The sequence below is a fragment of the Pistacia vera genome, unplaced genomic scaffold (assembly GCF_008641045.1).
Source record: "Pistacia vera cultivar Batoury unplaced genomic scaffold, PisVer_v2 Contig276, whole genome shotgun sequence".
Lineage (NCBI taxonomy): Eukaryota > Viridiplantae > Streptophyta > Magnoliopsida > Sapindales > Anacardiaceae > Pistacia > Pistacia vera.
Window position 1 is genome coordinate 552,796 of NW_022196086.1, and position 15,765 is coordinate 568,560.

The window sequence follows — 15,765 nt, forward strand, 5'->3', positions numbered from 1 at the left end:
TTTTTTATGTTCAACTTTCAACCTTTTAGTTAAATATATATATATATATTGAATGTAGACAGATAGTACGTACAGCACCTGATATGTCGGGTTACAAGATACAAGTGTCAAATCTTTGATCAGAGATTCCGCTGCCCTACATTTTCACATGTTCTCACTCTATTATTCACTCTCCTATTTACCATTTTTTGTTTCCTTCTGCAAAGTCACACTCACTTCACAGACAGACAGACACTAGGGGTGAAAAAACCGGTTAACCGGAATCTTGAATCGATCCGGTTTTTAGTTTAAAAAAATAATTAAATCAAAATCAGTCTGGTTTCGGTTAAAAACGGTTTAGTTAATTGATTTTAAACCGGTTAATTAGAATTAATATTTGGCTGATTTTTTTTGGCCCAATTATGAATTATGGGCTGCATTTTTCGGCTCAATTCGGTTTTTTCTTTTTATTTGTTTTATCTTTTTAACTGCTAATCAAACAAACTAAACGGCCTTGTTCTGCCCAAAAACAATAAGAATAGCTGTTTCTTTTTGCTAAATATTGTACTAATCAAGTAATTTGTCTATCGTTTAATCTTGTTTTGCAATTTCCTTTTTGTTCTGTTTGCTACACAAATTTGATATTAACAGGGAGAATTTCTATATCTACATATTCTATTGGGAGGTTTTGCATTTGCAGATGAAGAAACGGAAGCTTAAAAGCAGAGCAGAAGAGAATGGAACTTGAAGAAGAGAAAGACTGATGGTCCCAATACATATATTTTCCATGCATCATTTATGTCTGGCCGTGGCAGATGAGATTAGTGGTGTTGTGTTTGCTGCACAAAATTTGATATACAAAATGTGTTGATGCTTCAATGTCAAAACCCAGCCATCACCATCAGTACATATACAAATTAAAACCAAAATCTTCAATGTCAAAACCCATATCTGAAAACGTGACAACACAGTTCTGAAAACCCAGATCTAAAATAAAACCCACCGACAACAGACGACGACGACGACGATTGTGACAACGATGACTGCAGCTGAGTGACGACGATGTGAGAACACAGATTTGAAAACCCAGATCTAAAACCCATCGGAAACAGACGACGACGGCAACTGCGACAATGACGACTGCAGCTAAGCGACGACGACGTGAGAACACAGATCTTAAAACGGAGAGACAATGAGATTCTGACAAAGAGTGAGAGACAGAGAATGAGACTGAGCGTGAGAGTGAGAGTGAGAGACAGAGACTGAGCGTGAGAGTGAGAGTGAGAGACAGAGACTGAGAGAGAATGCGAGACTTATCGTGCGACTGCGGCTGCGGCATGCGGCAGTGAGAAGTCTGAGAATCAGAGAATGAGTGTGGTGTTACTTAGTTCCTTGTGTTAGTGTTAGACCAGAGTGACAAGAGTAAAAAAACGTAAAAACACATAATTTTTTTTAATATTCGGTTCAGAAAATCGATTTCGGGTAACTGGAATTTATTTTGCTAAAAACCGAAACCTAACCGGATTTTCGGTTTTTTTAATAATCAAACCGAAATCGAAAAAAACCGGATTTTCAGTTCGGTTTTTCAATTCGGTTCTGTTTACGGGTTTTTTTTCCACCCCTAAAGTCCAACCCTCTCTCTGTATTTTACAAAATTAGAGATGTTAAACTAAGGTAGATCCATATCATCTGAGGTTAAGTTTTTAGTATTTTTAGGGGTTTTCACTAGTTTTTGGGGGCTTTTAATTAGACTAGTTTTAAGGTGTTTAAAAACCATTGCTTGCCAGATTTTTTATGGACTAGTTTTGACTGGTTTAAAACCCCCCCCAAAACCAATGTAGTGTATTTTTGAGGGGTTTATAAAACACCCAAAATCAGGGTGTTTTGGCTGGTTTAAAAATTTTATCCCAAAAAAACCTCTTTTCACTGTTAATAATCCCTTTGCTGCTAAAAAAAAAGTCATAGAACAGAGGAGCCAGTCAACCTCTTTGTTTGATTCTTCCTTCTCCAGCTTCTTCAATTCTCTCAACAAGATTTGTTTCTCTCTTTCTCTCTCATTTTTTGTTTGGGTTTACCATGCCATGCTTAAATGAGGGAAGGATCCTTTGTTCTTCATAATTGATTTGCCTTAGATTTGCAATAGGTTATTCTATTAATCACATTTGAGATGAATTGCCGCTTGTTTGAAAGGTTATACTTCTTTTTAACTCGTATTACTTCATTCAATCTTCAACATTTAGATGACTGTTACAATGCTTTTGAATCTTTCATTTATAGAATAATACGTTAGAGTCAAATCATAAATTAGGCTTCTTTTTTTTTAATTTTTTCAGTTTGTTTTGTGTGAGCATGTGTGAGACTAAAACCGTTTTATTATTTGAGTTCTCTTTTTTGCATGCTTGTGCTGGCTCTGGCTGATATAAGTTGCCAATTAATCACATTTTTATTTAAAATACTACACCAGATGCTAATCCAAGTTGATGATGGCTAAACGTTTATGGAAAGAAACCCCTAAGCCCTCTACCATTTTCTATAATGTAATATTCTTCCAATTAAGACAAGAACAAAAAGCCAAAGCACCAATTAAACTTGGAAGGAACTTTGATACTAAGTATTGGTAATTGAAAAAAAAAACTCTCAAGTACTGGTTGAAGTTGTGGTATTTTTATGGACATATATGTAAATTTATCATTTTAAAAAACTGTCAGAACCGCTGGAAAATAAACTCCTAAGCACAGGTTGGATGTTTTAAAAACCGCTATTAAAAACCCCTCAAAATTGTTACGGTGGTTTACCCTTAAAACCGCTACGATGGTTTACCTTTATAACCGTTACCATAAAACTCCCAGCAGACCCTTAGAGTACTCATTTTCTGGCTATAAACAATCATCTGACATCATGAACAAACTTTTTTAGCAAAAACTAGAGCTAAAAATGCCTTAATCTTTCATTCACAATTAGGGAAGATAAGTTTATGTTAGGTTTACGATAAACTTAGCACTACTCTTATCCAATAATAGGGCGTTATCTCAATTGTTAATGTGTATTTATGGGTTTTGAGGATTTGGCGAAAAGCTTGTGTGAATTGTGTAGCAACCAATAGGCTCAGCTCAGCCCAGCCCATATAGCCTCATGACGAACCATTGGGCCATGTAGGTTGGAAGTTAAAAATGTGAAAATGTTCAACAGAATTATACGGCTGCAATCAATGGTTCATCTAGATATTTGGAATACACGCGTTAAGTGTTATCATTCATTTAACTGATTTGTTGACTTGGTCAACGAAATTTACGATTCTTCATAATTAATAAAACCGATTTAGCTAAAAGTTTAAGGCTGTCTCAATAGTTTTCACCATCCAAATAAAAAATAATCACCTTCCCTCTACCATATTAAAAAATTTCCTGTAAAAAATCCTTCAAAATCACCTCCTCGTTATTGATCATTTTTCACAAGAAAAAACCCACTACAGCTTTGAGGAAAGAATTGAACAAAATATGCCAAGCAAGCTGAAGAAGGCAATTGGGGCAGTTAAAGATCAAACAAGCATTGGATTAGCCAAGGTTTCTAAATCAACACCATCAAACGTTGAAGTTATAATCCTTAAGGCCACCAGACATGATGAAATTCCGGTTGATGATCGCTACCTTAACGAATTGCTTCAATTGATTTCTTCCAACAAAGTTCATGTTGTGGCTTGTGCACAAGTCATTGCCAAGAGAATAGGCAGGACTCGAAATTGGATTGTTGCTCTTAAGTCCCTCGTGCTTATTCTTAAAATATTTCATGATGGTGACCCTTTTTTCCCTAGAGAAATTGTTAATGCAATGAAACGTGGTCACAAGATTCTCAACCTTACAAATTTTAGAGATGACTCCAAGTCAAGCCCCTGGGATTATACTGCTTTTGTTAGGACTTTTGCCATCTATCTTGATGAACGTTTAGATTGTTTTCTTTCAGGGAAGCTTCAAAGAAGATATACAAATCGAGAAAAGGAGAATGGTGGAGCTGGGAGATGCCACAAACCTGTTACTGACATGAAACCAACACTTTTAATTGACAGAATATCAAGTTGGCAAAGATTGCTTGATAGAGCCATTGGTACAAGACCAACTGGTGCAGCCAAAAGCAACAAACTGGTTCAGATTTCTCTGTATGCAATTGTACAAGAAAGTTTTGATTTATACAGGGATATATCTGATGCATTGGCGCTTCTTTTAGATAATTTCTTCCATCTACAATATGAATCATGTGCGAGTGCGTTCCAGGCTTGTGTCAAGGCTTCAAAACAATTTGAAGAGCTTTGTTCATTTTATGCATTGTGTAAGAGTATTGGGATTGGAAGAACCTCCGAATACCCAAGTGTACAAAAGGTATCAGATGAGCTTGTTGAAACATTGAAAGAATTCTTGAAAGACCAAGCTTCTTTCCCTAGAAATGGGAGCAGATCACCAGTAATGCTTCTTCCAGCGCCACCAGTACCTAATAATAAGGACCCTTGTTCATCAAGTTCTGAACCTGGTGATGAATATATTTATGATCAATCATCAGGACCAACAGAAAGAGAATCTGAATTTGGTTCGCTAGGAACAAGCTCGAGTGCATCTTTTGAGCAATATTGTTCATCTTCACGATCTGATCAACAAGAATATGACAACATTTGTACCATAGATACTATATCAAACCATTCTATGTCCCTCGATCAATGCAAAGACATGACTTTGGATATTTTATTTTTAGACGACTGCACGGCGGCAGAGCATAATCAACAACAACAACAAAAACATGAAAGAGATGAGTGGGAGCTTATGCTTGCTGAAACTGCCACACAACAACAATCAGAAACTTTAACCAATGCATCAATTTCGGACAATTTCATTCATCAAACTAATTCTTCGCCTGATCAGCAACCATATAATCCATTTCTACAAGATGCAATGGATGTATCAACCACTGTCAATAGTGAACAAGAAGAATTTCAAATCACTACAGATACTTTTTCAGCCGCTCCAACATTTCGGGCAATGCCAACATTTGAACATAATGTTGACCCATTTACAATGGCAATGCAGAGTGAAGATGATCCTTTTGAGTCGTGCATGGGTGACAACCATATGCATATAAATAATGGGTCTCCAAATAACCAAATTGTGTTGCATGAACAACAACTGTGGTTAAAGAATCAAAACAAGATTATAGCAAAGCGTATGGCTTAATTTAGGAAAACAAAGCAGAGGGTTGTGTATGCTTGTTTATACTTAGTTAACAGAGTTGCTTAGTTCTGGTAGGCCAAATTTAATAAATACATGCATGCGGATTGAAATAGAACACTCGCTTTAGCCTCATGAACGCTATTGTGAATTTTCTTGTTTTCTTTTTTTATTTAATTGCTAACAACGGAACTCAAACATACTTACAGCCATTATCAATAGGCTCCAGATATATATAGGAAGAGGACGGTAGATGTGGTATACAAATGAACATTGCCTTTAATATACTTTGAAAATATTGTAGACAGATGAAATGTATGATTAATTTTGTAATCCAAAGATGAGTTATTTAAAATTTTAACAGACAGACTGTCTACGAATAAGTACTGATGATATCTTCATGGTAATTGCATATGTTAAACAATGAAAGCGAGTAAGTTGTTCGTAATGTTTCAGTTTGACCTGGCGCCAATCTTCATGCTAATTGCATTTGTGAAAGTGAGGAAAAGAAACAATGAAAACGTTAAAACCATGTATTGCTGGGACATCATTCAAAAATCACTTGGTAAACAACTCAATCTAAGACCTTTATATTACCAGATATGCGTTGGCAGATTAAAATCCAACAGCAACTGTTTGAGTTAATTAGTCAACCAGGGAAGGGTGAATGGATGTGTTAAATCAGCATATCGATAAAGGTAAGGGACAAGGACCAACCTTATATAAACAAGATATTGTCCAGTCTCTACCCACTAAACTAGAATTAATAAAGAAAAAGAAAGAAAGTATAAAGCTAAACATATCCTAGATTCATTTTATGTTTGCCAAATAAACACCAACTAATATCAGTGGATGCCCAAGAAAAGCAAAAATGGTTAATTATTCCAACACTGCTGCAAAGTTGAAACAGCAATATTATAGAAACTACTTGTAAACAAGATAACACTTGAAATGGCATAGCTAAGATAGCTGGAGGAATCGGAATTACATGGTTGAAAGCATCAATGAAAGTAGAAGGAAGCATAGAAACGCAACCATGAGAAAAATGGCGGGAAAAAAAGAAAAACCGTAAACGAAGTGTGAAGCTTTACAGCTTGGTTTATGCGCAGCTTTAAAGAGAGCATCAATATCACGAGAAATATAACAAGAAAAAGTTATTCATTTCTTTAGTCGTTCAGATGCAGAGTAGAGTAGGGCACGGGTACCCATTCCTTCGTTTACAAAAACGAGCATGTGACAATGAAATGGTCCACACATCTTCCATCTTATTTATATATATGTAGTTGTAAATTCTTTCCCATGTGACATCCCTGGCCTGGGACCCCCAATTCCTCACTTCCCTATATCTGCGCCGAGCCTTCCTCTTCTTTTTCTCTTCAGATTCAATGACATCAGTACCGTTTGATCATGAATTACGACTTGTGATGCAGTGATCATACAAATCAAAACTAAGCATGAGGAAAGGGGGGGGGGTCCCTACCAAAATCTGATGAAGCGAAACTAAAGCTAACTAATTACCATTGATTTCCATGACCGTACCCAGGAAGCAATAAGCTCTAAAGCATTGGGGTGGTATAGATGTAGCATCAGGTACAATTTGTAAATCAGCAACGTCTGTCAATACAATCACATTCACCATCATCATTATTATCATCATACAAGAAACCAAGCAAAACCAGACAAAAGGAGAATCAATGTTTCTGATAAATCATCATACCACACTATTTCAAGTAAAAACAAATACAATAACAGTTGCCACTAACCATGTACATTATCAAACAAGATTCATCAAAAATTAAAAAACATATAATAACAATCATAACTTCTTGCTCTCACTTACAGCTCAGCTTCATGAGTGAATCAATTTTCATTTAAAAAAAAAAAAAAAAAAAACGAGGAATCCCTAAAAAACCGCATCCATGCTTTTGTCATTTAATTAAAATAATTAATCTTTTTTTAAACTGTATAAAAATTACTTTATAAATATAATAAGGTGAAAAAAAAAAAAGTAAGTATTCGAGGTCTGTGTTGTTTGTCGCTTGCCCAATAGGTAGTTGCTGTATTGTTCGACGGTTACAAAATCCGAACGGACTCTTCCTCCTGTATATAAGATCAAATTCACACTTCAGAAAAAATAAAATGTTAAAATATTCAAATCAGTGCAAGTATAACGTGTATCACGTGTTGACCAGCCTTGGGGTCGGTCCACATTTTCCTTTCAAAGATAAGCTCATGAGTCTATAGTTGAACTTTGACATTATAATGTCGACGGACGGTGGGTTATTCATATATTATATATAAATATAAATTTTTGTGATTACAAATATATCAGGATTAATGGTCAACAAACATGGCAAAAGCCATAGGTTAAGTCTTCTCATGATTTTTAACCTAATGACAGCTTTATCTTTTAACAGTAAAAAGGCACAAAATTGGCAATAGGCTATTGGTTAAGTCTTCTCACCATTCTAACCTAAGGACAGCATTGTCTTTTGACAGTTAAAGGCGCTAAAATTGAAGAAAGTTAAGCGAAGCGCGCCTGCTACAGCGGCTACACTCCTATTCTACTCCTAGGAAGCTTCACCTAAAAAAAAAAAAAAAAAAAAAAAAAAAACCTAAAATTCCACTTATAACCTTTAGAAAAAAACGTAACTGAGTTGGCGGGGTTAGTTTTTTTCTTTCAATATTCCCTCCAAGTCCGGCTGAAAATACTCTTGCCGATTCCGGCGAGTCTCTGCAAAACCTTTTGGCTCCGGCGACCTCCATCTCCGCCAACTTCTGCAAGTGCTGATAAGCTCCAGCAGCCCACAATCTCTTTCTACACCCGTTACTTCCTCCACTCAACACCGCCGCAACCACCGTCACTGGGAACGTTTTATTGACAGCCTCATATTCGGATCCAAATCTGCACCAATCTCATCACGCTTTTCTCCCTACCAGCTCTTTCCGATTCGACCTCAAGGTCAACATGACACAATCGCTTGTGTTGCCGCCTCTTGTAACCCCACGGGGTTGGACACTCCATTAGTTCACTAAAGACCCCATACAGTTTGCAATAGCTCGCTTGTTACCATCACTGATAGATAAGTTACCAATCAATGAAGACGAAATTTGCTGTAATAAAATGTTCCCCTTCTTGACAATTCCCCCAGTTGGATTATAAATGAGGTTGAAGATGACAAGATTCTTGCCGCGGAAATCGATAAAGAAAGTGAACTGATTGCACGCAAAGAGTTTTCGGCTGTAGCTAAACTTGACGAAGAATCTTGAATCAAATGCATCAGTCTTTGTAACCCTCGTTCTCGAATAATCAAAACGCGGAAGTACTCACCTGAAGAAGCGAGTGTTGCATAACAATGAGCGGCATTTTCTTTTGCACTATTAGAATTGAAGCCATTAACTCGACCAGTACCGGTACAGCGCCTTCTTCAGCTAGAGTAGTTTGAATATCTTCCACGGCCACAAATATCCTAATCGCCCCACTGCATGTCTGAGTAGCGACCGATCCAGATCGGCACGTTCCATCAAGACCGAAACGCCGCCGTATGCTGAAAACAGCCAGGCGTTTTCAGGATCGATGGTTATAGCTCAATAGCAATCGCAGCTTTTTCTTTCAGGATCATAGACCCTGTTTCAAGAACTCTTAACAAAGGACCGAGTCCTCCTTCCTCAAAACACATCTTTCTGGACCATCACTCGCTGAGACCACAATTGATAGACCCAAAAACCGCCTGTTCTCGAATCGAACCCTGATGGTGAAAATCAAGTAAAGTAATCAAGTATCCGATGTTCCCTTCTTTAGCAAACCAAACACGCTGATTTCTCATCATCAATTAGTAGCTGCAACAGTGATTCTAGAGCTTTCTTTTGAAATCGACACCACCGATTTGCAATCTGTGAAAAGATCTTTTGATAAACAGCACTAAGTCTTCTTTATCAGAGGCGGGACCTGGCTGCGAGAGAACAATAGCATTTGATTGGTAGAGGACTCCAGATCTGAGTAACAATCAATATCACGAGATGTTTAGAGAGTGAAGTGGAAGCGATGTCGAGGTCGCTCTGCATTAATAGCTTCCCGCGGTGAAGGAACTGAGAGTACATTGGTCGGAGAGGGCTTGAGGCGCTGGAGAGTTGAGAGAAGTGAAGGGAGGAGAGTGTGAAGGAGCGGGTTCTCACATCCAGTGAGGGGAGTCGGAAATGGAGGAGAGAGAAGACTGAGAGAAATGAGTTTGGTACGGAGGATCTGCCACGTCCGACGAACGATGGACGCTGAGAGATGACAGGAGGAGGGAGAGACAAGGTTTGTGATTATGTCAAGAAGGGACTGAAGCGGAGGACTGCGGCGGCGTCGGCTTGTGTGGCAATAGTAGGGGTGGTGAGTGTATGCATTGATGAGCTCGGACCGGGCGGGCTGAGCTAGGACGGAGGTAAGTAATGATTTCAATGTTAAGAATAGAATGAGAAGCATGTGAGAGAAGAGTTGCTTAGAGAGAAAGGAATGAAAGAAAAGCGAGGTATCGAGGGAAGGAAAAACGAGAGCAATGAGAAGAGTCGTGACAGTTGGAATGAATTGGTATGAAATACTCAGGGAAATGTCAAAGTGTGGCTCAAACCCCCACCGCACCTAGTCAGCTTCATCCACTTTTCACGGACTTTCTGCCACGTCATTTTAAAAAAATATATATATATTAAATTATTGCAATTCTATACAGTTTTTTAGTTTGTTTTAAAACGGGCTTATATGGATTAATAATGTATAAGTATAGTATATATCAGAATAAAATTAAGGAATTATATATTATTTTTTTGCTGAAAATGTTGTCAAAGCTCATGATTGTCACTTAACATCATAATTAATATTGGAGGATAGGATCCAACTTACTACAAATAATAAATAAAATTGGTGGCCGTATGTGGGAGTTGCTCGAACCTAGTTTGCCCCTTCATAATTCAATGTTTGATTCAAAATCAATCAAAGTGATCAACTTAAATTTGGAGGTGCCTTCCTTCAATATTAATGTGTACTAATTAAAGTTTTAGGTCAGGTCACGACACAAACAAAATGCTGCCAGCTCTTTAACATCACTGTTATTTAGTATCTTTATTTTTACTTTATTGTGCCAAATATTACGTGGATTAAACACCTTATAACCTGAGAAGCGAAGGATGAATCGAAGAGTTAAGAGACAAAAAGATCTTGAGTTTAAGTTGTAGTAAGTGTAAGGGTTGACCACCAATTACCATACCCTCCCCCCTCCCAAAAAAAAAAAAAAATTATGTGGGTTCTGAATATTATTAATCTTGATCCTTTGTACTTATGATTTATAATTATTGTAAAGAAATATTTTATTTATGACAAAATATTAATTATATTAGTCCAGATAAAAGATAAACTTGTCATGGGCCTTAAGTTCGACTACAAAAACAAACCCAGTTTATACTTTGTTGGATTGGACTTCACTGGGCCGTTTCCGTCACAGAGGCCCAAAGGCAGATAAGAAATGGACCTGATTCTTCATTTCACAATTTTATTTATTATTATTAATTTTTTTGAGTTAAATTTTCAAGTCATTACAGCTTGAATGCACAGTTAATAGCCTTTGGAATTTAAGGCGACATTTATGGTCCCATTATGAAATAGAGTAGATTTTGTCTCTTAAATAACTTAACAAACACTACAGTTATGATGTTGAAACACGGAAGAGTTAAAAAAGATACATTCCTAAAAGACACTGTTTAACAAATTGAGTCTTGAATTTAATTGGCTACTTATCTAAGTAAGTTGGCTTGTAAATAAAATAAATGAACCCAACCTCTCTCCCTCACAAAAAACCATCGTCATTGGTTCACCCTAAACCCCTATAATTTGGATGTCCACTCTCCAAAACAACCGACAACCCAACCCCCCCTCGAGCGCGCACGCGCGCAAGAAAGTGCAACAACACTGACATTCACGATTCCCATTCATTACAACTATCTTCAAACCAAAACAAATGGTGAAGAAAGCATGGAAGATAATGTCAAAAGCTAAAGAAGAAGAGGGGCTATTTATACAAATGTAATATCTCAAAGGCAATCACATATTGTAGACGTAAAAATCTACTTGTACAGAAAGAGGGACTGATCCCATGAGGTTGAGACTACTAGCGATCTGCTACACCTACACACGTAAGGAAACAAACGTGAAGCGACGGAAAACACCAAGATGGTGTTTGCCGTAGGCACTCCGACACTCAAGTTAGCAAGGCTGAATGAGGCTAATTTAGTGAGGGCTAGGGAGAAGAAAAGTTACCAGGAGTCAAGTCAGGGACTGTGACTACAACTGTAATGCGAAGTTCTCTAGAGTAGGGACTTTAGGGTCTGAGGGTGTAATGTCTCTGTCCCTTATGAGAGGGCTGACCTCTGTTTAAATAGTGACTGTACGATTTTCGAATCCTGGTGGGACTAGGAGTCCTTGTAGTGGTAGTCCTCTCAAAGGGTGTAGCCTTTGGATCCCTTATCTCAGCAGGAAAGGGAGTTTGAACATGTCTCGGATACAGACCTTGGAGGAGTTGGGATAGCAATTAACTTCCTTAGCAGAGTTCAAGTAGGAGTGTAGTTCGTAGGCGACTATGGGTTTCGAGTTGACTGTAAGACTAGAAGGTGTGCCAGGGTTAGGAGGCCTGGGTCCAGATGGTGAGGAGTTGGGAAAGCACACTGAATAGGCCTCATCTACAGAACTCTGATTTGGGCCCATCGGAATTGGGCCTGAGCTCTAGCTTGGTTGAAGGTGTCTTCGTCTTTGGGCCGAGGACATTTTTTGGCCCTAACACATATTATGCCTTAATTGTAAGAAAATCAGTTAATCAATAATAAATCAACCTTAAGACTTAAGACAGAAATCAATATTTATTATCGATATCCCAAAAGATCAACACATAGATTATATAATACTCAATTAATCATAAAGAGTCTAAAACAAACCTGATTTGATTATTGTCTCTGAATCTTAAGAAGCGGCAGTTTTTCCTTTTGGCACAGAGAGTGTAGGTCTTCCTTCCCCATAACGCACGCTTAATGATGACTAATAAATGGGTTAAGCTGTGCAAATTACGTTTGGAAAGAGGACCTAGCCAATTTATATTAGTCTAGTAGGCCCGCCCATTAAAAGCCTACTAAACCTTGAAGCTCATTACAGCCTCAAGCTCACACTAATTGTAAAACCCTAATTATTCAAAATCAAGTGTTTTGGGCAAATTCTGGAATGATCACATAAGCCCATTAGGACATCTCATTGGACTATATATTTGTCTGGTTTGATTAAATCAAAATATAATTCATGTTAGCCCATAATTAGGAAATTTTCTAACATTCTCCCACTTGGGCAACATGAATTATTTTTGGTTTGTTTTAATAAAAGAAAATGATTTTTGACTCCTGGGCAAACAAACATTTTATTTTAAAGTGGTCACTATTTTAAGAAAACAAATAGTCTAGAGATAACACTTCGACCAATAATCTTGTCAATATGATTATCAATAATGAAACAAGACAATCTTTACATTTTATATCGACATAAAATCAATCCATGATTACAATTACTAATAACCAGATCACATGGATTAGTAATCTGGGAGTGTGGCAGGGATAGCACTCAACAAGTGATTAGAACAAAACATGTGCTATTCCCCTGTTAGTACTCTTTATGATCTCTCTACAATCTTTATGCTTCTTAAAAAAGCTAGATCTACAGCTTCCAACGAAGCCTCACAACTTCCAATGAAGCTAGTATGTTTCAACAATTATCTCCAGATATAAATATGAAACATACTCATACAATTGTCATTCTCAAGTAAAACCTTATTCTTGAGACACAATGCTATATTATGTTGTCCACCATACCATATGTACATATGTATATATACAAATAAGTATACTAGACACAATGATCATGATCATAATACTATAACTTAATTGAAAATAAATGTCATTAGTTAACTACTTTACAACAAAGTCCCACTAACCTGGCACATCAAAAGACTCTATAGCAACCATGTTCAATACATAATGTTTAAAAGAAAAACAAGTCTTAGTCCTCTAGTTAAGGGACCAGTCAACATAAATCCAGTACTAGTGTACTCTACAACAATCCTCAAATGTTAATATTAAACTGTCATGGTCACTTATTATGAAAACAAAACCATATGTATCTAAAGTGACAACAAAACACTTCCATATAGGAAAACAAGCTAACTACTCATATAAACAATGAGGTCAACAATCTTTAGTTCAACTTGTCACAATGTAAAATATCTTTCACATGCATGTGACATTATATAATAACAATACAAAAACAAAAACAAATATCATATCCAGTTTATTACAAATACAAATGATATCATCTAATAGACTGAATAAAAACTCCCACTAACCAAATGCATCAAAACTCAAAACACATGTTATCACATGTATATAGTACTTAACAAGTTTAACACTTTGGTTAATGAATCAGCCATAACAACTGTATGGGCCAAAAATCGTATTGTACCTGACAAGGCCCAATAACAAAATAAACATGTTATGACCCAAGGCCTTAGCCCAATTCTGGTTGGGCCCACGCTTAAATCTACTTTGCGAACTACCCTCTCCACGAGTTGGGTTACCTTGCAAATTAAGCTTGACTGGGTTTCGGTCCATCAGCCCACAACAGTCCGATAAACAGAGAATCAGAATCCAATTCTGCTTCCTCTTCTAGTAAGACCTAGATTCATGTTGAAATTGGTGAGCCTAATCCAATAAAGGTGAGGAATCATATCTCTTCCTGAAAGAGAACTCCTTCAAAAACATGACTCGGGATCTTTTTGGGATGGGAACCCTCGAGGTTCACTATATAAACAGTGGCAAACTCTCTCATAAGGGGTCCCTTAAGCCCTAGCATTCCACTGTAAAACCCTAGCATTATTCCGTCCCAAGTCTCCACAACCTTCGCTATTTTCCTCGCAGGTCCATCAGGCTGTCAGTGGCCCGCATCACTAGATTCGACCCCGTATTTGTGACCATAGATTTTACCATCCACAACAACCACTGTAGCATGTATTCAACCATAATCATAAATCTTGACCATATATATTTTTTTTTTAAGGACATAAAATATATACAACACTTCAAGAATTTATCTGAAACAGCCCTATAAGCCATTTAAAACATATACCAAAACTCATTAAACAATAAGACATTTGATTCAGTGAGCTCACCATTTCTATTTATCTCTCAAGAGATTAGAAATACCACATGTGAGCATAAAACAAATGGTCTTTAATAATAATAATAATAATAATAATAATAATAACTCATAATTTTATTTAATACCATTCATTGATTTATATCTAGATTAAAGAAAATCTATCCAATATAGTCATCCAAAAGAAATTAAAAATACTCCCAATGACCTAAAAAAATATGAGAGCATAATTCATTAGAGGACAAACATTTCTACGAGAAATATATACTCCTTATGTGAAGCTCATAGCTAGTAACCTAGCTATAAAACAATTTAATATGTTTTTTAATCTCTTTTAGCTTAAACACTCATCTATAACCAATGAGTATAACTTTAATAAGAGAAAACACAAGCTATCACGAATAATTACATTTCATAGAATACATATCAACAATATTTCATCATACCTTTAATAGTGCAACTATGACTCTCAGCCATCCCATTCTGTTTAGGTGTATAAGGCATAACAAAACCTTTTGCAACCAACTATATAAAAAAGAGTTCCATGTACGTCACAATACTTGTTACCTAAAAATTTCTTTACAAATTTTAAAATCTTCAATTAATGCTTTAAACAAATCTTTTGAAACTTTTCAAGACTTATATATATATAGCAAATACTTTCCCCTTAAATGAGATAAATAATTGTCAAGAATAAACTAAAGTTTTAGAAAAAGAAAACTTTTATATGCAGAAACTTTTCAATCTTGACAATTTTTAACTTCATTAAAACATGGTTTCAAAATTACTAAAACAAGCATGAAGAAAATCTTCATCTTTCAATGACCAAGCCAAGAAAAAAAAAAAAAAAGGAGAGGAAAATTCATATTTTCTTGAACAAATACAAGGTAGTCAAGGAGGATATTCAACTATATATTTGCATCAAGGAAGAGATAATAAATTAGACACTGCAAATAACCTTCCTTCAAACAAAAATACACCATTTTATTCAAGGATTTCAATTTCAACAAATTATCCTTATTCAGCTTACAGTAAATTGAATCTATAAAACTAAAAGAACAAGGCTACTAACCAAAAAAAAAAAAAAAAAAAAAAAAAATTCGTAGTTTTATAACACTATCCAAAAATTCTAATATCCCACTATCATAGATATCATCAATCGAAATGCCACTTCCCATGAATTGGTAAGGATCTAATAAGTCTTATTCTAAGGTCATTATCTAATTTGTAATCTATCATAGGCAAGAGAACACCAAAACTCTTGTGATGACCTTTATGAGTTGAGACTCCAATAGATACACCAGCCGTCTTCTTGGCACCCCAATTTATGTACTTCTTGATGAATTGGATAACTAA

General features: G+C 36.3%; 1 protein-coding gene and 1 pseudogene across 1 annotated transcript; one reads left to right on the forward strand and one right to left on the reverse strand.

The window, feature by feature from the left end:
• Window positions 1–3,476: 3,476 nt before the first annotated feature.
• Window positions 3,477–5,195, forward strand: LOC116133849 (clathrin coat assembly protein AP180-like). The gene has a single exon (XM_031419529.1). The coding sequence runs from the start codon at window positions 3,477–3,479 to the stop codon at window positions 5,193–5,195; it is 1,719 nt and encodes a 572-aa protein (XP_031275389.1).
• A 2,022-nt stretch (window positions 5,196–7,217) lies between these two features.
• LOC116133850 lies at window positions 7,218–9,657 on the reverse strand (annotated as a pseudogene).
• Between the last annotated feature and the right edge of the window lie 6,108 nt (window positions 9,658–15,765).

Coding starts and splice junctions, on each gene's coding strand:
- LOC116133849 (XM_031419529.1), top strand. CDS start 3,477: ATGCCAAGCAAGCTGAAGAAGGCAATTGGGGCAGTTAAAGATCAAACA.